The 25174-nt window shown below is 42.9% G+C and overlaps 1 protein-coding gene across 1 annotated transcript in view; it reads right to left on the bottom strand.

Moving 5' to 3' along the window:
- Window positions 1–24928, bottom strand: part of GALNT5 (polypeptide N-acetylgalactosaminyltransferase 5) — a 228953-nt gene extending 204025 nt beyond the window's left edge. The window contains exon 1 of the mRNA XM_086950453.1: window positions 22981–24928. Coding sequence (XP_086806579.1) covers window positions 22981–24413 — 1433 coding nt within the window. The 5' untranslated portion in view covers window positions 24414–24928. The remainder of the gene's footprint in view (window positions 1–22980) is intronic.
- Window positions 24929–25174: the final 246 nt, after the last annotated feature.

Raw genomic sequence — 25174 nt, 5'->3', positions numbered from 1 at the left:
GAATGATTCTGGTTCCTCGGCTGAGGATTCTGACAGACGCGAGTCTTCTCGCTCTGGACGTGATTGTAAATCTGCTGTCTGTGATGATGTTGACAATTCCGGCGACAGTGGTCTCTCTTCCCATGCTAATGACGTTTCTCATTCTGATCGTTCTTCTAAATCTATGGATCGGGCTTCTTCGGTTGCTTGTCCGGAGGTTTCTGCGCATCCGGTTTTTCGACGCAAATTACAACAAGCTCCTGGTAATCCTAATGGTATTGCTTTGGATAGTTTGGAAGACTTTACTCAACAGGAAGTTAGTGATATTTTACAACGATTTCGACAACGGCCTGGTGAGGCTTTGCTTACGTGGATGGTGCGCCTTTATGAATTGGGCGCTGCAGGTATCATGTTAGATGCAGGAGATGCCTTGAAATTTTGCTCTTTGAGTTCCGATTCTACTGTACAAGATCATTTTCGGAATTTTAATGGTGCTGGCCAGATCAGTCTACTCCAGTTGGCGACTGATGGCTGTAACCATAAATATCCTACTGAATCTGATTGGCCTGTGAATGACAAGCCGTGGTACACTTTGCGCGATGCGGCGCAACGGCTGAAAGAGGAGGTGATGAAAACTGCGATTTTTCTGAGTACTGCTGACAGGTTGTTGGATGGTTTATTGACATCTTCTGTGCGGAATCGCATTATCCGTTCTTCCCCTGTTGCTTATAAGCAGGTTATGATGACTTTGTTAATTAATCAAACAGGCAATGCTTTATCCATGGTGCTTGAATCTGTCCGTCAGCTTGGTGAGTTGGGTGATTGGTTTAAACCTGAGAGACCGTCCAGACCCGAGGATCGTACTGCTGGAGATTATAAGTTCTCTAGACGTGATATGTTTCTTGCACTGTTGGCTGATGGTGTGAAAAAGGAAGACATTGATGGTGAACCTAATAATCGCTTGTGGGACATGTTTCGCAAGCGTGGTTTGGATCGTAAGGAGGGTGCTCGACGTGTACGAAAAAATGATTGTGATCGTGGCTATTCTGATGACAGTGGAGATGAAAGATGTCGTGATGATTCTGATCGTCGTGGTGTACGGCGGTATGAGCGTGATGTGTCCCCTCGTCGTGAAAGAGACTGGGGGCGGGAGGGGGAAAAAGAAAGGGGGAGAGATGATCATGTTCACAACAGATATAGAGATGAAAGGGATCAGTCCCCTGAGTTGAGGAGAAGGGAGGATCGACACAGACTTTCCGATCGAAACTCACAGTATCATACAGATGACCGGAATCCATTTCGTAATGGAGAAGGATATGAACATGATGTTTTGATACCCAAGAAATATGAGAGCATTTACCCTGATTTGTCCTGGTTGACAGAACGCAGTAAAAATGACTAGGAAATAGGTCAAGCTCCAGTACGCAGGTGGGCTCACAAAGACAATAGACCCTATGTAGATATTGACATTTTTTGGAAATATCGTAATATCCAAAGGGCCCGAGCATTGGTAGATACAGGAGCGGAGGCCACTCTTATTCATGGAAAATCAAAGAAATTTAAAGGCCAATTTTTCACAATTACTGGTTTAGGTGGAAAGGAAACCCCCGCAGTGCAAACTGCACTTGAAATGAGAATAGGAAGAATTCCCCGAAAAGAATATTCTGTATTAGTTGTGCCACTCTTGGAATACATAATTGGAATTGACATTTTGAAAGGAATGACTTTGCATTTAGATGACGGCTGTTATCAATTTGAAACTAAACATTATATATCGTCCAGACCTGTACGGGTTGGTCATTTAAGAATGCCCCCCATAAAAATTCCCCAGGCTACAAAAGTTGTTTCTCAGAAGCAATATCGTATCCCAGGTGGCCATGAAGAGATAAGTGCTACTATTCAGGATTTGGTGGATGCAGGAGTTATAACTCCGGTTACTTCTGCTTGGAATAATCCCGTTTGGCCCGTGCGTAAGAGTGATAATTCTTGGCGCATGACTGTTGATTATCGCGAATTGAACAAACATACACCCCCTTTGACTGTTGCAGTACTAGACATTATTACTTTAATTGAAAGAATCCAAAAGCATCCAGGTACATGGTATGCGTCCATTGATATTGCCAATGCTTTCTTTTCAATTCCGATTGCCCCCGAGTGTCAGGAACAATTCAGTTTTACATGGAATGGACGTCAAATGACGTTTAGAAGTCTTCCCCAAGGCTATGTACACAGTCCAACGATCTGTCACCGGCTGGTGGCGGAACACTTGTCCGAAATACCTGTACACCCGCAAATCCAGATATGTCATTATATTGACGACATTTTGATTCAAGGTGAGACACAAGATCAAGTTCAAACCAAATTAGATCAAATCCTTGAGTGCTTACGCGGGAAAGGCTGGGAAATCAATCCCGATAAGTTACAAGGTCCCTCTCAAAGTGTAAAGTTTTTGGGCATCAATTGGCATAAGGGTCACAGAGAGGTGATTCCACAGGTGAAACAGAAAGTTCTTGATTTTGCAGTCCCAAGAAACAGGAAAGAAGCCCATAGCTTCATTGGTTTGTTTGGCTTTTGGCGCCAACATATTCCACATTTGAGTCAGATATTGGCCCCTTTATATCGAGTCACTCGCAAAAAGAATGTGTTTGAATGGGGTAAACCACAGCAAGATGCGTTCAATTTGGCAAAAGAAGCGATTCAGTATGCTTTGGATTTGTGGCCCGTGTGCGATGGTGATGTGGATTTGAATGTGTCCGTGCAAGGTCTTTATGCAAATTGGAGTTTGTGGCAAAAACAAGGCAGACATAAAGTACCATTAGGTTTCTGGACCAAAAAGTTACCTGAGGCTGGTGAGCGTTATACACCTTTTGAAAAACAGTTGCTTGCATGTTATTGGGCTCTGGTGGATACCGAGCAATTGACTCTTGGACATGATGTGATTTTGAGACCTGAAATTCCTATCATGCAGTGGGTTTTGAGTTCGCCGAAAACTCATCGAATTGGACATGCTCAAGAGGCGAGTGTGATTAAGTGGAAATGGTACATTCAAGATAGGGCACGTGTGGGACCGAAAGGTGTAGCATCTTTACATGAGCAAGTGGCGCAGGCGCCATCGATTGGGACTGAGAGTGATTGCTCCGTACCTGTAATACAGGAATCTCCTGTTAAGTGGGGTAAGCCATTTGATGATTTGTCCGTGGAGGACAGAAACCATGTGTGGTTTACGGATGGTCCAGCAAGGTTCATAGGAGAGAAACGGCATTGGAAGGCAGTGTCCTATAATCCGATCACACAAAAATTGCTGAGTACAACTGGTGAGGGAAAGAGTAGTCAATTTTCTGAATTATATGCTGTTTATCAAGTTTTGAAACAAGAATTACCTGGCACATGTCATATTTTCACTGATTCCTGGTCCACTGCTAATGGACTGGCGGTCTGGTTACCAACTTGGCATTCTCATAATTGGGAATTGCATTCAAAAGAACTGTGGGGAAAAGAATCATGGCAATAAATTTGGGAAATGCTCCCACAGAGTACTGTCACAATCTTTCATGTGGATGCTCATACCCCGATAGACTCCCTTGACAAATTTTTTCATAACATTGCAGATGAGAAATCTAAAATTGCTGAGGCAGTGGTGGACATGCAAGATTCTGATTTGGCGGGATTGGCGAAGTGGGCCCACCAGAAAGCAGGACATTTTGGAGAAAGAGCCACTAGCAGGTGGGCTGCCGATCGAGGAATTTATATTCCTTTAAATCTGATTAAAGACACCATTTTGCATTGTCCTATTTGTCAACATTCCAGACAACGAAAACTGCCTCAAATTATTAAAGGTCATTTACATCGAGGAAAATTGCCCGCTCAAATCTGGCAGATTGATTATATTGGTCCACTCCCTATGAGTAAAAACTGCCAATACGTTTGTACAATTGTCGATACATACAGTGGCCTTTTAGTGGCCTTTCCCTGTGAACAAGCTACTCAAGTGAATACCATTAAAACATTGGAATTGATTATGCTCTATTATGGTGTTCCATTTCAAATTCAATCTGATAATGCATCCCATTTTCGTGGAAGATTGGTGCAGGAATTTTGTATGGAAAATAACATTGAATGGGTGTTTCATATACCATATTATCCACAGGCATCAGGCCTTATTGAGAGAATGAATGGTTTGTTAAAAGATCAATTACGAAAATTAACTGACAATAAATATAAGAATTGGAGAGATTATTTGTTTCAAGCACTGTTAATATTGAATAATCGTCCCTTTATGAATGCTGAATCTCCATTAATGCGTTTGTTTCCTCCAGCTGTTGATGCAAAGCCCAATTCCATTGGCAATACTGTAATGTACTGGGAAATTTCCCCCGGAGCATTGGCTCCATGCAGAGCAACCCCAGGTTCCGCAGGCTTGGACCTGCATGCCATGACTGACACTGTGATTAAGAGTAGAGATCGAGTTATCATTGAAACTGGTGTTGGTGTTTGTATACCAACTGGAAATTTTGGACTAATTGCCCCTAGATCGGGCCTGGCCTTAACCCCTTCCAGGCTCATGACGAGCTGGGCTCGTCATGAAGTAGCCTGCTGCTACACTGATGACGAGCCCAGCTCGTCATGAAGAATGGCATTTACGATTTCTCAGCACAGCAGGGGAATATCATGAGCAGCTATGGGGTTAACCCCTTCCATGCTGGTGACGAACCCCAGCCGTCATGCACTACGGTGCTCGTGTGCTGATGACGGCTGGGGTTCGTCATGGCCCGCCCGTGTTCGGCCAGCGGCCGCACACGGGAAAAAAAGCGGCCGCATCGAAGGGGTTAAAAGGCATTCAAGTACTCGGAGGAGTCATTGACAGCGATTATCAGGGAGAGATTAAGGTTCTCCTGCTGAACAGCAGTGAGGTTGATTTATCGATTCAAAAGACTAACCGAATTGCTCAATTGCTAATTATGCCTGTTTTCAGTGGTGAGATTCAGAAAGGCACTGCCCCAACATTGCTAACTGTACGAGGACAAGGAGGATTTGGCTCTACGGATAGCCCGGGAGCGAGAGTATGGGTGCAATTGCCTAAAAATCCCCCTGAACAAGCTGAAGTTATTGCAACCGGTCATGATAACACCATTTTAGTCATGAGACCAGGGAAAGATAGCTGGGAAGCTGTCCCGGCTGACAAATGTTACCTACGAGAATAAATAATGGCTGTATTTGATTTTCTTTCAGATCATTCTCTGAACTGCTGCTGCAGGATGTGCCGGCATTGGACTCCTTTTGGTCTGCTACGTCGGGAGAGAAGGGAACCCACAGACTTTGGTTGATTCGAGAACCCGAGTACCACGTTCCTTTGCTGCGTGGGATTCATCATCTAACTTTTGGACTACTTTAGCTAAACGAGTTACCAATTCTCCACATTTTTGCTTGACACCGATGCGTTCGGTGACTGACATCCTAGCGACCTGTTTGGTTGCTGTCCCCGCTTCGTTGGAGACTCTAACGCATATTTTTAATATATCAAATGCCCGTCCCAATGTAATCCTTGGTGACTTTGATGCGCACGAGTATTGTCCTTTATGTACTATAATTTCAGATTCAACGCCCCCGATTCATTCCCAAATTACCACATATAGTATCACCCAGGGTGACCTTTGTTTCTTTCTCACATGTGATCCCAATGCAATTACCGAATGTATGCGTTTAAAGCTCAGAGCGGCCACTTCTTTTTCCGCTCATGAACGAACTTTGTGCTCCCGAAGACCTCCAAAGTCTTGTACTTCTGTTAAAAACAATATGACCTGTAAAAGTTTAGTAGTTGCCCCTAGTCATTATCGCTCAATGTTGTTACCTTCTGGATGGCTTTTCTCTTGTGGTAATACTTCCTGGCCCTACATTCCTGCAAACATTTCCGGAGGCCCGTGTGCCATCACTAGACTAAGTTTATTGATGTTTTCTTCACATCCTAATACCTATTCCCGTGTAGTTCGTGATGCTATGATGTTACATGAAGATTGTGATTCTTCCCTACATCTGTACTCCAAATCTGAATACCTTAGTTTAGCTATTTCAATTATTGGCGTTCCAGCATTGGCCGTCTATAATGCCAAATCTATAGGGAAGATTGCATGCTGGATGGTTAAATCGATTAATTATACTTCTACAATTCTATCTGACATGTTATTAGACGCCCAGGGTGAACGCAGAGCTATTCTGCAAAATCGGGCTGCCATCGATTATCTTTTGCTCAAACATGGACATGATTGTTCTGATTTTGAAGGTCTTTGCTGTTTTAACTTGTCTGACCATACTAAATCTATTCAGGCTCACATTGACAAACTTAATGACTTGACTGAAGAGGTTAGAAAACACATTGACCAGGGCTGGTTTGACTGGCTCTTCAATTGGTTACCTGACTTACATTCTTTACGACAGATATTAGGGGGTATTATAATTTTTATTAGCATTTTAGTAGCTATTTGCTGCTTTATTCAATGCATTCCTTCCCTACTTCAATACTGTAGATCCGGCACAAAAAATAGATCAGTTAGTTTTGTTTCATATTATTCTTCCACAGATGTGAGTTCCATTTAACGAATGATTAATAGACTGAAGTCAAGGGTGAAGTGTTCTGACTGACTTTTTTGGCCCTCCTTTGAGTGAAGATGATTGGAGGTGACTTCAGTCTACTATCATTCTAGTGCGAGGATTAGAACCGTAGATAGGGCCTATTCACAAGGCGTATTAATACAGTTCCGTACCCTTTTCCTTAGATCAGGGCTTATAAACTTATGTTAGGGGATAGATTCATTAGTATTAGTGATTATCCGTCCTTTTACAAGAGTGTTAGTATACCTTCTATGGAGTTATGCTTATTTCGGGCCTTGTAGGCCTCAAACGGGAGAGACTCCATCTTTCTTTCTGCCCCGGCAGCTTGAGATGCTTTTAGGTCAAATGTAATGTTTTAGTTACGAGGTGTTGTTCGCTTGGAGAGAACCGGCTCAGGCTGGCCCTTATCGAAAGACTGTATTTTTCTCCACTCCGAAGACACAACATCAGGCCGGCCGGCTGGGAACGTGTCCTTGGTACGGGGAGGTACAAGAATTTGGTGGGCGGCAGGTTGCTGGCCGTAACTTTCCATGAAGGAACGAGCTTCCATATTAGTGAAAGCATGAAGCAGTTAGTGAGTCAGTCTGTAGGCGGCAGCTAGCCGTTAGCATCAATGCCATTAATTATTCCAAGGCAGACAGTCACCATTTTGAAGTCCGAGAAAGACCGAGAAGCTAATACTCTCTTAGAAAGATTGAAGTTATTTTAGCTGGAGCAGCTGGTGAGCTCTGACCTTTAAGATCAGAGCATTCCGAGTGAAGCAGTTAGTCAAGAGAACGAATACCAGAGTGGCTGAAACTGAGTTATAAGATCGAAGCCGAGAAGTGAAGATGGTCCGTGATTGAGAGGAGAGAGAGGAGTAGTGCAGAACAGCCAGAGAGAAAACAACTAATGAGAGGAAGGTTCCAGTGACTTGGAAGAAAGCAGAGTAGACAGAGCATAGCGGTGCAGACGTGTATCCGTGACTGCAGAGGTGTGACCTTAAGACGAGCCAAGGCACAGACGAGAAGGGAACCTAGATGACTGCTGAATCCAGACTTCACATTAATCAGGTGACGTCGACCTTTTTCCTCCTAGTGTGCACATTCTAACCTTTCATTTTCTTTTGCAGGCTATATGTTATAGTATAGTATTATATTGTCATGATTATTGTAATAAAGTACCCCAGTTCTTAGTGAACCACATGTGCCTTTTATTCTTGTACAATCAGGGTAACCTGTTCTTCTAGTCAGACATTATTTTCATGAACGGATGCAATTCCCGATCAGGTAAGGGATGACTGAGCAATGAGGGAGAGAGGGGCCCTTGAAGTGAAGAATGAGTTGTACATTATCTAATTCAGTAAACCGTTGTGTGATCTATAATATTGTGGCATCATATCCCTAGTAGATAACAAAAGATTCCTCCTAATGGTATTTATAGGAAAGTGATCGTCGTTGGTAAGCGGCGTTAATGAGAACACCAGGGGGGAAGCTGGTGCTTATACCCGCAAGGTTGCAGCTTGGAATGTAAGTAAGAGAACACCAGGAGGGACACTGGTGCTTATACCCGCAAGATTGCAGCTTGGAGTGTAAGTAAGAGAACACCAGGGAGGACACTGGTGCCTATACCCACAGGATCGTGGCTTGGGCGGGCACTGATTGCGGTCAGTGTGTAATGGTAACTAATCAGAACTGCCCTAGGGTAGACTAGTCTGGGCCTGGGCTGCCGCGAGACTAGCTGGTGTGAGTGTGATATTGTAGAAAACGTATGCATGTACATTGCTAATTCCCCATCCTTAGGTAGGAGACATAGATACATGTTGTAAATAGGTCCTAAGGAGGGAGGTGATTACGTTCCGGCTGGGTTGGTGGTGCTCTGGTGAGCTGATTCCATCTGGTCTGAGAACCCGGTCGTTACAGGGGGGGGTTCAGGGTGTGTCGAAGTGGAACAGAGCCGGAGGCCACCAAATCCCTGCCAGGGGCACCCACGCAAATGTGTATCCATCCTCATAGGATTATTATAATATGGATATATATTGGTGTGGTGGCCCATGGGGTTTGGTGGCCCTGTGCAGGTGCACAGCTTGCACATGCCTAAGGCCGCCCCTGCCAGTACTCAAAAGATTCTGTAACTACAATGGTCTTCTCAATAAACAGACATTGTAATTTTATCCAGAAAGAAGAAAAGAGAACATCATAAGGTCAGATATTTATCCTATTCAATTTAATATAAGCTCCAATACATCCAAACACAAAAAATGTGGTGTTGATATTCAGTACATAGTTTACTGATTCATTGAGCACTACAAGAAACAAGAGTAACGGCCAAGCTGGAGGTCCGACCTTATGATGTTCTCTTTTCTTCTTTCAGGATAAAATTACAATGTCCGTTTATTGAGAAGATGATTGTTGTTACAGAATCTTTTGAGTACTGGCCATTCAGTCAACAACAAATATTGCAAATTGTCTAAGTCTAAATTTTAGAGTGCCGAGGTGCAACCTGTATGTAAGACATTTAGCGATAGGTATTCATACCTGTTTATTTGTCACCTTAAATGGCACCACAATCTCTACATATCTCAAAACTGTAAATACATAATACTGTACTATTGAGAGAATTGGATGTGTGACTGTTCTAACCACCACTACCGTTCCACGATATTGTATCAATATTTATCGTTTGGTCTGGGGATTTCAACTCTCATATATGTAGCAAAACTGATCAACGTATTTGTGGGTTAACTGATTCAAATGAGTCACTTATCAGCCATTTTTACCACCATAGTTACGGTAATACTTTAAACAGTTTTCTCAGACGTGGGACTTAGTTATAATAAACCCAATAAATCCCTTGATCGGCTAAATGCTCGGAACGTTCCAATGGGGTGGATTTACCTTGACCTTTGATTTTATAGGTAGTCCTGCTAGCTTTAAGAGCTGTACAAGAATGTTTGGGTGCAGATGACGGATTATAGCAAACATTCTCTATTTTTTATTACTTTTGCATGGGCTTACTCTAATAAGCCTTGTCCCCATTTTGCTCCCAAACCATTACTATATAGCAAAAACTGTTATATTCTCAAATAGGAGCAAATCAATCCAAACTTTTTGTTGCCGAAAGTTAAATCAACATCATTACAGGGGGTCCTTTCGTGCTTCGATCCACAAACTAATAGTGATCAAGTTGTGTTTTCTTTTAGCCAAATTCTATCATCTTTTGGAACTCACTTATCACATCCAGTAAAGCATAATACTTCACCACCTATTAGGTGGTTCGAGAAAATTTGCTCCCAGGAGTCTAGTAATCTCTTGAAAGCGCTTAAAACGCAACTGAGAAACCAAGTTCTGATTGGAAATCTGAGGGTTTTCTATAAATCAGCATGGGCAGAGCAGATGAGACAGCTACGCAAAGAAGCATGGAAACATTTGAGACAAGCCTCACAGAGTAAAGACAGTAAGGCCTTTTAAAAAGTGGCTAATTCTCCTTTTTTGCAGGGAGTAGAGGGGCCATCTCTAGATCTCCATATTGATGAATCTACATGGCTAACCAATTTCCAGAACATATTTCATTCCGTGGGAGATAGTAATGTATTGAATATTGAGTTTTGCCCTTTTGCTTCACCGCCACTGGAGTTATCTATTGAGGAGATAGAGCTCGCACTGTCCCAATCGCCTGCCTTGAAAGCAGCCAGTCTGGATATTATCCAGCTGGATTTTTTACTTGTTAACCAATCTTTGTGGGCTCCTCTTTTAACCTTCGTTTTTAACGCAGTTGCTAAAGTTGGTCTCCCACCATCATGGAAACAATCCCTGATTATCCCAATTTATAAGAAGGGAGATCCATTGAATCCTGCTAACTACCACCCAATCTCCCTTCTGGACAGTACAGCCAAGTTAATGGGGAGACTGTTACCTAATAGATTGGAGGACTAGGCTGCTGAAAATAATGTATTGGCGGAGATCCAATATGGTTTTAGAAAGGGCAGGGGAACGGTAGATCAGTGCCTAAATCTAGCCCTAACTGCAGCCAAATATGTCATTGCCAAACAAGGCCAGTTTTATATGGCCTTCATGGACTTATCTACGGCCTTCGACTGCTTGTCCCACAGCAAATTGTGGGACATTATGGCATTGATGGGAGTGGATGTCTCCATAATTCAGTTTATCAGAGAAATTTATAAAGATGCAGGTGCAGTAATTAGATATGGGATAGGGCGAATGCACAACTGCGTTTAGGATTGAAAAGGGAGTGAGACAAAGCTGTGTCCTGGCTCCGTTCCTTTTCTCTTTATATACCAACAAATAAAGTAACGTTCTTGGTGCAAATTGTAAGGGCGTTCCAGCTATTGGTGTTTTTTCTCTGCCCGCCTTGCTTTTTGCTGACAATACGGTCCTAATCCTATACTCGGATTACATGGTAGAACTTGGAGTTTTTGTTAATAAATACAAAACATTTGTTATGGCGATTGGTGCTGAAAAGAAAAAAATAATGACTACAAATAGATGGTAGAACTCTGGAACGTGTGGAGAACTTTATGTATTTGGGATATTCTTCGAAGCCAAATTAAATTGGTCTGCTACGGTGACAAATAGGGCAAATCTTGTGAAAAAGAATATAGTAGCACTATGGAAATTTGCCTCAAATTTAGGACACAAACCGGTGGAAATTTATTTGACAAGATCGTAATCAATAGCTACATATGGCGCGGCGATCTGGGGTGTAGCCCGAGTGGACGCCCTGCAAAGCATTGAAGATAAATTTATAAAAAGATTGTTGTCAATACCAGGTTCTAGCCCTAATATTATGGTTCACAAAGAGTTAGGTCTCCCTTGTATAGCTAATTCTATCAATCTGTCTCCGCTTTTATTATGGTTAACACTTTGGAAAAGGAAAGGTGTCAAAATAAATCAAATGGTGCTCAAAGATATTGTTACCCACAAAAGAGCTTCCAGTATCCCGTGGTTGGCATATGTTAAGAGGTCTCTTTATACTTTGGGCTGTGCATTTCTGTATGATTCACCATCTAGTTGTGTGTGCTTTCCCAAATCTAGATTAAGAGAACTTTTTGTGATTAAGGGTGAGTATCATAGATGGCAGCAAAACTGTTTTAAATCTTCAGTGTTAACTTATCAGGCATTGCCCCCTGTGGCGTTTGGCCACTCTTCATATATTTCTTTTGTTACCAATAACATGCATCGCTTTTTACTGTTAAGGCTCAGATTGAGTATTTTCCTCCTAATAGTAGGTTACCCGGAGCATGCATATTCTTGTTGAATGGTCTATTCAATCAATTTCTCATATTTTATTTTTCTGCTTATTTTATAAAAACGAGAGGAAGAAATTCATTATGCCACTGTTGAGGAAATTGAGTTTACACTCTCATTTACACGCTCTTGCAGTAATATGTACACTGGAGACTCCTTTCATATGCTTTATGACAGCGAGTTTCTTTTACTCCGTTTTAAGGTCTAAAAGGAGGCCTTCAGCTGGAGGGAGCGTCTTATCCAATGTGTCTAATTAATGGTTACTGTATTTTATTGAACTGCAAGCCTGTTGACGTTGTATATATGAGATTGTTTTTTATATGATATTCTTGTATATTTTATTGGCCACAGTATTTGCTGTCCTTTTATCCCTTTGACATATCTGTTTGCTAAATAGTCAAGACATGACCAAGATCGCCCTTTACTCTGATGCATAATGTATTGTTTTATGAACTTTTATGCATTTACTGAATGCGAATAAAGTGTTGTTTACTGACTGACTGGGTGTGTGTTTACCTTTAGTCACCAGAAGTTATCGCAGCCTAGTTATCACTGTGCAATTTACTCAGGATCGTTATCCCGATCTTGTACGTTTACTCTTTAAAAATGCGCAATTAACCATATCAACGGCATGTTTGTACCACCTGCACACACTGCCTTCCTGGCAAATAGTACCGGCACCGCAGCATTGTGCATTGTGGACATCCCGTTATAGAACCGTGTTTTTGTCATGTTACTTAGTGCATAATAAGTAGCCTGAATGAAAGACTGCCAAGATGCTTAACTATAATCAGTGTTGGAAATTCAAATGAAAATGAATGTGTAGGGAACTTGGGATCATGAGAGGAAGATGCAAGGATGAGTTCAGGTATGCTAGCCATGCTGCAAGGCAGTTAAAGGCTTACTAGGTGATGTGTAACATGGATTTAACAATATCAGTGCTTCGCGGTATGGATGCTATACCATAAATGGATAGTACACATGCTTCACAGTAGAGGTGCTAAGCCATTAAGTACTATCACTTCTAAGCAGCACAGCAATATTTTTGGGGGAGAGTACCAACATTTAACATTGGGGCTGCTATGCTTTTTTTTTAACAGTACTAGCACTTTACCGGCAGTATAATAACCATTATTAGACAGTAGCAGTACTGTTGATGGAGCTGGGCCTTAATCAGTACATTCCAGTAAGTGAGTAATACATTTAATGAAACAATACCAGCAGTTCTCCGTAGGGTAGCTAAAAGATTATTGTCCAGAGAGAGTGGCGGCGAAACAGCTGTAGCCTGTAAGATGTGGTATTAAAAGACTCATTTTGCATTAATCAAACGTAGAAAGTGATTCCAAGCCTAGAAATATATTAGGGTGTGCAGCTCCTCCCAAAAGAACCAGTACCATAAACACATGATAGCATCCTTTCGAAAATCTCATATGTTCCCTGGTTTCAAGCAAACCCTATATGAACAGGATCAGCACTTCTAAGTCGTATTACTACATCAATAATGGATGGCACCAGCACTTTCAGAAATGCTGTCATATGTTGAATGGGACAGTGTCATACTTCTGACAAGTCTAAGATTCCAACCTCAATGTATTCATACTTTATAATCATTCTCAGAAACATTAGAGTGCAGCACTAGAACATATTCCCTACGCTGCTACCATAGCTAACCCTTGATTTATAGTCACTTAAATACTTTAAAATCATCGCCCTAAAAAATAACCATCCCTTCTAGACATTAAAGCATTAGCCCCCACCAGCAGTAGTGGGTGATGTATCCCACGGTGCAGAGAAGGGCACATTATTATGTTATTTTAGCTCTTGGTTGAGTGTAATAGCATTTATTAGTGGCCTTTTTCCTGAGTTATAGACCAGACTTGTAGGCAAGGGCCTATAATAATAGTCTGAGGCAGAATGGCTATATTGCTATTTGAACAGTTCACCCACTGATGGCAAAATATTCTAAAAGAAAAGCAGGGAGAAACAGAAAGACAAGCATTGTAATATTATAACAAAAAGTCAATAACATCCAGTGTTGGCCCTAAACTACTTCACTGTCTTCAGAACAGCTCTCAACATTTCAATATTCTAATTAACATTATAGCCCACTACTAAGGGCTATAACAGTTGTTAAACGCCCGAAATCTGACTTATAAGACTGGGTTGCTACGGTCTACATCGAGGGAGAAAGCCTTTACCAATTGGTATAGTCTGAGGAAGAAAGACTATAATGCTATTACAACATTCCACTACCTAAGTGTATAATGTTCTAAAATATACAGGGAGAAACAAAAAGACAAGCATTGGAATTTTGGAACAAAAGATATATGCTAGCCATTGCTGCTCTGAGCTGCTACACAGTCTTCAGGAGAACTCTCAACATTCCCAACGTCCTGATTAAATTCCTGGGTGCTCCAGCTGGGATGCTAGCCTGGTTGAGAGTTTCCTGCAGTACATGTCCTGGTGATGACAATCAGGTTCACAAAACCTCTTCTAGGAACGGTGATCCAGATATAGGATCAAAGACAGAGTGGCATTATGGAACATACACCTAATGACAGCATTCAATTTATTTAAGACAATATAAGCCCTTATCTGTACTGGAAGATTGTATAGAGGCACTCTACTCGAATCAGAAACAGCTCAATTACTCAGCTGTATTCGAAATGAAGCTAGATAGGTGTTTTGCCACTTTTGAGGCCAGCATGGATGCTTAGCAACAATAAGACACTTTATGAAGTTCAACTAAAATCACAAGCAGCATAGGTACTCGGCAATAGTCACAGGCAGCTTACCTCAGGCAGTATGGGAAGCATGTTAGTGTGGTCATGACTGATCAAGGGCTCCAACGTGATGGACTTCGCAGCCTAGCAGAGGGGCAGACTACATGTCTAGACACCAGTATCCTTCAGTTTATGTCTGCTCCATCACTTCCCCTCACTGGCCATGGGATGTATGTGAAGTCATTGGTTTGTCTATGTTTCTTTATTTTGGAAACCAAAAAAAAGATTTAAACCTGAAAGCCCTAAAAAATAGACTTTGCTTCGCTTCGCTGTAACCTGCTACTTTCAAACTTTGTACTCATTTCAATGCACTGCAGCAAAGCTACGTGTATCTGTATTGTAACTATTTGTATGCATAGGTCACTCACTCATGTGACCTTGTTCCTACTGTAGCAACAAATAAATATAAAAAATAAAGAAAAGAAACAGCGGGTAGTATTGGTGCCCAGTTAGAGACAACACTCGTACCTTCATGAAGTCACTAGAAACCCATGTGAGTGTGTAGTAGAGAGTGTGTAGTAGAGAGTAGTGAGTGTGTAGTAAAAAGTGTGTAATAGAGAGTGTGTAGCAGAGAGTAGTGAGTGTGTAGTAGAGAGTGTGTAGTATAGAGTGAGTAGTAGAGAATAGTAGAGAGTAGTAGAGTGTGTAGTAGAGTAGTGAGTGTGTAGTAGTGAGTGTGAAGTAGAGTGTGTAGTATAGAGTAGTAGAGTGAGTAGTAGAGAGTGTGTAGTAGAGTAGTAGAGAGTAAGTAGTAGAGAGTAGTAAGTGTGTAGTATAGATGACTAGTAGAGAATAGTAGAGAGTAGTGAGTTGTAGTAGGGAGTGTGTTGTAACAAGTGTGTAGTAAAGTGTGTTGTAGGGTATGTAGTAGAGTGTGTAGTAGAGTGAGTAGTAGATAGTGAGTAGTAGAGAGAAGTAGAGTGAGTAGTAGAGAGTGAGTAGTACAGTAATAGAGAGTGTGTAGCGGAGAGTGTGTAGTAGAGAGTAGTGAGTAGTGAGTGTGTAGTAGAGAGTGTGTAGTAGAGAGTGTCTAATATAGAGTGAGTAGTAGACAATAGTAGAGTGTGTAGTAGAGTGTAGTAGAGAGTGATAGGAGAAGGATCTTCCTCTGGCGGTGGTTTTGCGGATTCGCGGGACGGTGGCGAGGGCAAGGCTGGCGGAGCTGAGCTGGCGGGTGGGTGTGTAGAATGTGAGGCGGTTATTGAGGTATTTTGGGCCCACGTCGTGGAGAGCCTTGTGTGCGTAGAGTAGTGAGTGTGTAGTAGAGAGTGTGTGGTAGAGTGAGAAGTAGAGAGTGGGTAGTCGAGTAGTAGAGAGTGTGTAGTAGAGAGTGTGTAGTAGAGTGAGTAGTAGAGTGAGTAGTAGAGTATGTAGTAGAGAGTGTGTAGTAGAATAGTGAGGGTGTAGTAGAAAGTGAGTAGTAGAGTGTGTAGTAGAGAGTGTGTAGTAGAGAGAGAGTAGAAGAGAGTGAGTAGTAGAGAATTGTCGAAGTGTGTGTAGTAGAGAGTGTGTAGTAGAGAGTGCGTAGTAGAGTGTGTAGTAGAGAGTCTGTAGTAGATTTAAAACAAGTGTTTAATATTTTGTGTGTAAAGGTTTAAAAATGGGATGGTACGTAAATTACCTATGCTTTGTATTTACAGGAAACGTTTTTAATCCCAAAACACACTAATAGAGTATTAAACTGACATACACAAAAAGCACCCGGACGGGGTCTGACAGACAGATATGTCACAGTGCATCCGCAGTGGAACCTACTAATACACATGTGGAGCAAATGCACGCCCTCAGAGGGCTCAGTTTTATGCAATTTATAAAGAATAGCCTCGTCCAAAAGCAGCAAGTCAATTTAGATTTGTCAGAAATATATACTTTTTCAAAATGTTATATACAAATATAGGTGCAAAATCAAACATCATAGATTGCTGTTAAGAAGCATCCGTGCTCACACTGCCTTTCACACACAATAATAGTATGAATGGCTGTTCTTCTTTAAGTCACTTGAAGCATAAGATACACGCTGAGCGTTGTCAGGGCGCTAGCTGGGGCTTTGCCTTGCTTTGCTCCGTTTTGCTGTGATGTACCTGTTTGCCGGGCATACTGTTTGTTTATTTAGACATTATTAAATAACGCGAGGTATTAGTTTATGTGTGAATTTTTATATAGCGCCGGACATTATCCAAAGATTCTAAAGCGCTTTACAGAAGACATACATATTACAGATTCCTAAAATGATGCTACATTTACATAAGTAAAAACCGTAGAGTGTGGTATAAATTTCAGCAGTCATAATATTTGTAGAACAGCATGAGGACTGGCGCCAAATGTCAGACATGTAGGAGGTCACCCCAAGCGACCAGTCACAGCTGCACCAACTGCATGCTGCAAAACGGCCACGTGAGCGCGTGAACCCATATGTGGCAGAATGGTAGATGGGCAGCATTCTGTAAAAGAAGAATCCGATTCCAGCATGATCCCCGCCCCATGCCTCGGAGCGAAAGGAAAAAATCTGGTGCAGGAAGCAATAAACTGTGGGGTGAAGTGTGCACTGATAGAACATGTTTGTGTGACTCTGGCGTATCCACTTAGGGGAACCTACGTCCAAATGAAAAATGGGCACTCCGATGCGCTCTCACAAATAAAATGCACTGAGACAGGCAAGCATAAGAAGCACATACACAGATTCTGGCCCCTCAAAAATACATAAGTGCACTTAATGCACACCCAGAACACACTAATAGAGTCAAAAACTGACATACACACAAAGCACACAGACGGGGTCTGACAGGCAAATATGTCACAGTGTGTCACAGTGTGTCGCAGTGGCACCTACTGATACACATGTGGAGCAAACGCACACACTCAGAGTGCTTTGAAGAATGTGCTTTATGTATATATATATATTTTTTAACTCCCTCACAGCGCTGTACAAAACATTTAAGTTACCCTAATCACCAAAACACCACAACACATCACAAAACATTGCCCAGTGCATCATTCATAGTGAGTTAAGGTTTTGTGTAGCGCCGTATACTCAATCATTTTACACGTTCTGCAGCTCTACAATAATAAACGGGGGTTATATGCGCACACACGGGTGGTAGTAGATCGGCCTTGCATTCTTTTAAGGGGCTTGATTGATGCCAGCTTTTCAATTAATACGAAATTTCTTGAGAACATTATTAAAGCATGCGCAGCAGACAGACTGCACATAACTGCCTCCTGAACCTATCATTAGGGGAGTCTCTCGCTGAATACCATGCATTCCTGGCCAAGCAGCTCCAGAAACATCCCAGAGGGGGGAGGAGCCACGGAGCCAAAGAAAATTAAATATGAATGATTGTAAATAAGTCTCCTGTCTGGGCCTTGAGAGGACAGGTCCCTTCTGCTGCTTCGGCTCTGTTCGCGCATAGTGGTTTTATTTTTCTGCCTTTCTTCCTTCTTTTTTTTTAACAGACATGATGGATCAAGCGCGAGACAGAGACGGTTGGAAGGGACTGTGGGCGCCGTGAGTGCGGGTGACAGGAACAATCCCAGGGTGTGAAGCACGGGGCTCAGCTGGGCTTTGAGCGTCGTCATGTGCAGCAGATGTACGAGTGGAAAGAAAGGGAAACCCAGACAGGAACAAGCGCAAAAGTGCCTGCCACGACGTTGACTTTTCTGTTTTCTGCCTTCCCACTTGGACGGGCTCGGCCGGACTTCCTGCTGGCGTAAAAGGTTTATTATCTTCTTTATGGGTGCCATCTGTTTGGACCCATAAAGAAGATAACAAACCTTTTACGCCAGCAGTAAGTCAGGGAAGCCAGTCCAAGTGGGACGGCTCTAAAAGAGAAAAGATTACGTCACGAAGTACTCTTCCCCAATGGCCAGCCACGTTTAGCCTAAATGGTGACGCCGGCCAATGGGAAAGAGGGGCGGGGCTTAAAGCCCGCTAGTCAAAGCCACTCAAGAACATAAAATCTCGCTAGCTCGACTGCGCATGTGCGCAGTCCACGCCACAAGACCTAAAAACATGGGATAAGTTGAGGTAAGCGGGGCACCAACTTTAACTTACATAATGAGAACCTGCAATCTCTGTGAAGCATCACTGTGCAAGAGTAAAGAAATTCTTGGGTCACTTGTAGGCATTTCCTTATATTTTAATACTTTATAAATTATTACTTTGTATAGCACATTAGGTTAAGGTAAATTGCCCTAAGTAAAGACGGATGTATCATTTGATCAAAAATCCAGCCCATGGCAACTCCATGTTGTAATTAGCTGAGGGGTGGGGTCAGAGTATCAGGAGAAGTCCACCGTATTACATGCCCCCGGAAATTAAGTACTTGCAGGGGCCCACATTCACTAGCCAGTATAACAATTGTGAATTGACTCCTTTCTCTCTGTCCTGTCAAGAAAGCTGAAGTCTTCCAGCCTTAACACCATCCAATAGATTAGAAACAAAAAAAGGAGCTTATTGTAGATCTGGCTTCTATTAGAAAAGTCTTCTGGCAGTTCTATCAGGATCTCTATTGTGACAATTGTTTTGCCTCGGCCGAAGCTTTTTATCTATGTGTTGGGCAGTATTTCCATTGTAATCTGAGTTACATCCAGCAAGATACTGTATAACCAATTCAGAGGTTGAAGTTGCTATTAGTTCTCTAGCTAAGGGTAAGGCTTCTGATTCGGACCAGAATCCTTTGGAATTTTATGCTGATTTTTCACACATTCTGGCCCTGGTTCTACAGGATATGTTTAGTTCCTTCCCTGCATTCTTCCAGGGTCATGGGGTGAGACCAATACTGTCATTGTGCCAAAAAAAGGGCTGGACCCTACTATCTGTCACTCATATCACCACATTTCCCTCATCAACACTGACTCAAAAGTCTACACACGCATTCTGGCCAATCGGTTATCAGCGGCCATTATGCTATTGGTCAATCGAAACCAGCAGGGCTTTATCCTTGGATGACATAAAACTACACACGCCAATATGGCAACAACTGCCCTGGACTCCGCCTCTGTTGCTGAGGGCCCAGTTAGCATGATTATGCTAGATGAGGAGAAGGCCTTTGACTAGGTCTCCTGACTTTTTACCTGGGCAGCCATGGAGACTGCTGGACTTAGCTTGGGCTTCATCTACAGAGTTCCTCAACTTTAAGTCGGTCTGACAGAAAGTATTCATTTTTCAGGATCTCTTTCTGAATCCATTGTTATTACCCGCTGCACCAGGCAAGGGTATCCTCTTTCTCCTCTGCTGTTCGCTCTATACATCGAGCCATATATTCAATCGCTTAAACTGGCCAAGGATATCCAACCTTTGAGAATGCATCAGTTTGAGGTTAAGGTTCTAGCGTACATAGATGATGTGGGAGTTTCAACTACAAATACAACTAGTTTCTTACGGACAGTCGAGGGTGTTGCCCACACTTTTGCTGAAGTCTCAGGCTATAAGCTCAATTCTGATAAAACACAGGTCCTGTCTAACCTTATTACCCCTACTCCGGATAATTGCTGGGTACAGCCAGCTGTCTATCTGGGGGTACAGCTATTGGTTCATATGGTAGAGATTGTTTAAAATACCTTTGGCAAATTATATCAACATACAGCTAATGTGCTTACCAAGTGGAATCGTCGTCATCTGGGTCTGGTTGGTAGATGCATTCTTAGCAAAATGATCATCCTTCCTTTACCTTTTCTGTTACGTTTCTCTTTTTCTCCTCGTGGCTTTTTTTGATGAGCTAGTGTCCTCATGTCAGACGTTTAGTTGGTGTTATAGGAAGCCTCGCTATAAGATACAGTTTCTCCAGCAGCCTAAGGAGTATGGTGGGGTCTCTCTCCTGAGCCTACCTTATTATTATCTTGCTTTGTTCTTCTCCTGACTTTGTTGTGTTTCAGGCTGGGGAATGTGGGAGCAGAGTTGTATGTTTCGCGACTATTTGCCATTAGGGAATTGATTCTTCCAGGTGTTAGCATAGTGGACACAGTGCACTTCAAAAGAACCTAGTTTAAGACCTTAAAGGACTTCCATCTCATCTGGTTCTCTCTCAAGTAAATATTCCATGACACTACACTGAATAATCATGTTACTTATCTAGGATATAATCCTAATTTACCCTCTTACATTCACGATTGTTTTCGGGAGAGTTGGGAGAAGGATAAACTCCTCATTATGGGTCAATGATTCGAGTGGGGATGTTTTTCTCTCTTTTGACAACCTGCAACAGCAGCTTTCCCTCCCTCATTTTGGCTAATTCAGTATCTGCAAGTACGACACTTCATTCATAGTATTAAGAAATACCAGATTTAGTCGTTTTGACAACCCTTTCTAGAGTTGGTAATGAAAGCACCAGCGAAGAGAAATATTGGTATGGTTTACAAACATATTCACATTTTCTCATGGATTCAAGTGTCTGATCCTTTTCAGCTGAAGGTGGTTATGTGGTGTAAGCTACTGAATACAGAGGTAACGGCGTGGGATATGAGACTTAATAACCTCTTGGCGCATAATGTTTTGATTGCGTCACGCATTAAGGTACATCACATCAAAGGTGTCAATGACTTTTACTATACTGTCTATTGCATTTGGGTCATGAAAGTCCATACTGACAATCGCTGCTTCGACTATGGGTCCACGGCCAATGTTATTAATGCCTTAGCCTCCTGTCCTACCCTGCTTTCATTTTAGACTATTTTTATGGAAAAACTAACTTGCAATACCTGACTGGTATATACTTCTCAATTTCCCTCTCGAGATTGGTGCTGGCATGCTCCTGGCTCTCAAGCGGTGTCCCGGATCCTTGGAACTGGTGGCAGGAATTTTTTTATTATTTGCATGCTGGAAATGTCTCTGCTAGAGAATGATGCACAGATATAGAGGCAGGGTAGGTTATGAGATTGTGATAGGTTTGGTTGGATGAAATACTAACTAGCCAAGACGCTGGAGTTAGGTAATCTTTACTTGTCACCACAAGGCTCCCCTATGTTTGGTATCTGGATATTTAGGTTCCGATAGGGAGGGGTTTTGTTGGCTTCCTGTTATATTTCCTCCGCCCATAACTAATGATTTGCTGATGCTCTATATGGGAAATTATTATGCGTTGTTCCCTTGTTTGGATCTTCTTCAATATAAATAATAAAAATAATGTATTTTTTCCAGTTGTGTTACGATGTGTGTTTTGACTACTTATCATGTATATGCCTAAGTATATGAGTTGTGATGCAACTTCACTTTACTACCACAGCTCATCCTAATTACTTCCATTCAATACTCTTTCAAGTTGGATATGGTGAAAAGTAGGGGTTTATTTAGTGCCACTGCTCCATTTGTGCTTGTGTTTACAAGTGATTGGCACTGACACTGATTTTTGGGGACTGTGACTTGATATTCATCATCAGAGTTTTACTCAGTACAGTAGGGAAAAAGAAAAGAAATGGAAAAAGATGGAAGAAGCGAATGATACGAAAATAGCATCAAAAATTGAAAGTAGGGATGAAAAATAACCTCTATGAGGCAGAGAAAGAGATAGGAAGTTTAGCGTGGAGGAAGAAAAAGGAACGTCTACTGATATGTTTTTTCAGTTCTGACATTAGCCAAGAACTTTGGTTTTCTACCATTGATCTGTATTGTCCCATTCACATTTTTCGCCTATCCACTACAAGATACAACATGGGGCAGTAGGTCAGCCCACATCAGCCACTGGCTAACTTCTATGTGAGAGACAGGATTTAGCTGTCTCACAATGACCACATCCACACACAAAGTAGTTCCCTTAGGTGCCAGGAGCTACCGTGGCAATGTGCCCATTTTCAAAAGAAAAGTACATATTTCTGCTTTTAACCAATGTTTGTTTCCTCTAGAACGATGGGGGCCCAGCGGTTTCCGCAACAATAACGTTTTGGAAACAAAATTGACTGAACAAGCATTGGCAAAGCCAAAAGGGTGGCAGAAAACGTCAGTCGTATTGGCTTTGCCGATGTTAGTTTACTTATGGTACCTTCCAGACATCGCTTGCAGAATTCCTAACTCTGTGCACCATACTAGTAGAAGTATTGCATTTTTGCTTTGTTGAGCTGTCTTAAAAACATATCCTGCACAGCAGTGGCCCGTGCAGGTAAGAGTGGTGGGACCAGGTGGAAGGAGGAGGATTTTGACAGATGACGACGAGAAAACATTATTTATTTCTTTAATTTTCCCATATAGTCGTCTATCGATTCCCTCCGCCCTCAACCCGACCCCACCGCCCTTACCTGCACTGGCCGCACCTGATCCTGGGTAATGCTGTAAAATATCCTAACCACCCACCTTCTCTGACTCTATTGCAATTCTACAAACACAAATATCAATGAATATGACCCCTGAAGCGAGGCAGATCTGTACGGTGCCTTACCCTGGTGGCCTTGTATCGTCAATGGCTCTGTCAATTGGTATCAAATCACTGAGGTACACATTAAAATGACCTTCATTCCATCTCCTTTTTGCCTCCACTTCCTTGTCTTTAGGGACCTCTGCTGGGCGGCCATATTGCCCGATGGCCTTGGGATCTCTTGGTAGCACAGTGACATCAATAGTTAATACTTTGTGCATCCCAGGTTCCCTTTTATCGAGTGGTAACACTTTGCCGACATCCGGCTGGTTTATCACATTTGGTTGCATAGAGTCAATTCCTTGCTTCACAATACCCTCTTTCAGATTACTAGAGTTTACTCTGTGAATTATGTTTGCGTTGTGGGTGTCCACTGGGTTGTTAACGGGCAGAGGCTCTTGTTTGCTTTTTAACCTATTCAAAAAATGCTCCTTTGACTGAACTGTGGCATTGCCTGCCGTGTTATTATGAGGCGATTCAACGTGTGTTCTGGAGCTGGACATGTTGGTTCCAACTTTAATTCCATCCACATTCTGTTGTTTTGCTGTTGTGTTTACATTACGCTTCTCTGCTATAATTGCAGCCTGGCCAACAATATCCAGGGCCTCTTCTCCCCCACCCTTTTCCTCACCTAGCTGCTCCTTGTCTACCAGCATCACATGGGCTATTTCTGGGGTTGCTGGCAGGGCAGACTGTTTAATCAGAGTCTTTTCTTGAAGTGTATTGGGTTGTGGTGGCGCTTGTTGCTCTCTCTTCACTTCAACTGGCGGAGGGGGCGGAAACGTTCCAACGGCGTTGAAGTTTCGGGCTACATTTTTGGGCTCTGGGCTGACAGGTCCTGCCACATTCTGTGCAGCCTGGTTCCCATGTGCGGCTGAGGTAGCCGCAGCCAGTTTGACAGCTGGTCTGCCCTGTGTAGGCGGTGGGGTCGGGTGCAGCCCGGCACCAGCAGGCTGCTTTGTTCTCAGCAGGTCTGCTGAGTTTAGGCTGCTGGCCGGATTCATCATCTTTTCGTTAATGTGCTTGTCCAAGACACGAGGGGCGTTAGGTTCAAGCAGCTTGCCCTCCAGGGGTCCAGGAAGAAGGATAGTCTTATTGAAGGCACGTTTTGGGGTGTCGTTGCTTTTTTTGGCAATGAGTTCTTTCTTTTTTTGGATGCGGTTCCTGATTCTCTCTTTGAACCGGTCAGGGTTGGCTTCGACAAGCTGGGTCTGTGCGTCCTCGGACCGGTAGATAGCATCGGTAAATGCTTTTTCCTGCCAAGCTTTCTTTTTCCAGCCATTGAATCGCCCCCTCTCGCTCCGAATCAACTCATCTTTCTGGAGCTTGCTGTTGTTAATGTCGCTGAAGGAGAGTTTCAGGGCTGCCATGTCGAAGATCAGCCAGAGGACAGAGGCGGCGAAGATGAAGCCCAGGGCTCTGCCGCTGCCTCGGAAAAACTTCCTCACCTTGTTCATGTCGCCGAGGTTCCGGGCGGGACGGCTGCCACCTCCGCCTGGGCGCTAGAAAGGAGCCGTGGCGCGGAGGTTTAGATGCTGCCGCTCCCGGGCATTGCCTGCGTGGCACTCCACGCGCTGGACATCAGCTCGCCGCTCCCATCCCCTCAACGCCATCAGGGCTCCATCCGCCAACGACTCACAGCCCGTGTCACCTCTTCTGACTAAAACAAACACGAAGAAACTGCCCCGTGTACACGCGGCGGTGTTTGGCGTCCCCACACGTTGCTTCCGCAACGACGGAAAAGGTTGCTTTTCTCCCCTCCCAACTTTCTTCGCCCGTGGTGTAACTTTACACCGCCGCCCGTATGTAAGGAGCTCTGTGAGTGTGGGAGCCGTGACCTCGGCTCTGCTCCCCCTCCCTATGCATGAAAGCTTCCAGCAGCATCTGGGACTCAGAGGTTACCTCCTGCTGCCAGGTCAGGTGAACTTAACCCTTTGAATTTACACACGTCCCGTTCGCGCACAGCACTTTTTCCGTGAACGAAGTGGGACTGTACACGTGTCTCTATGTTAAGCTTCCCAACGCAGTTCTGGAAACGTCTGCTAGAGATATACTTTTTAAAAACTGAAAGCTAAAGAAAGAAAAAGTGCACTGCGTCTGAATCACTAGTTAATTGGAACGTTTTTACATTTTATGATGCCTATTAAAAAAAAAATCAGCATAACTGCTGAGTCAAGAGAAATGCACAAAATAATATTCAATGTTCATTTTACAGTTC

Source organism: Lissotriton vulgaris, unplaced genomic scaffold (genome assembly GCF_964263255.1).
Source record: "Lissotriton vulgaris unplaced genomic scaffold, aLisVul1.2 SCAFFOLD_796, whole genome shotgun sequence".
Lineage (NCBI taxonomy): Eukaryota > Metazoa > Chordata > Amphibia > Caudata > Salamandridae > Lissotriton > Lissotriton vulgaris.
This window is presented reverse-complemented; position numbering and strand designations above follow the sequence as displayed.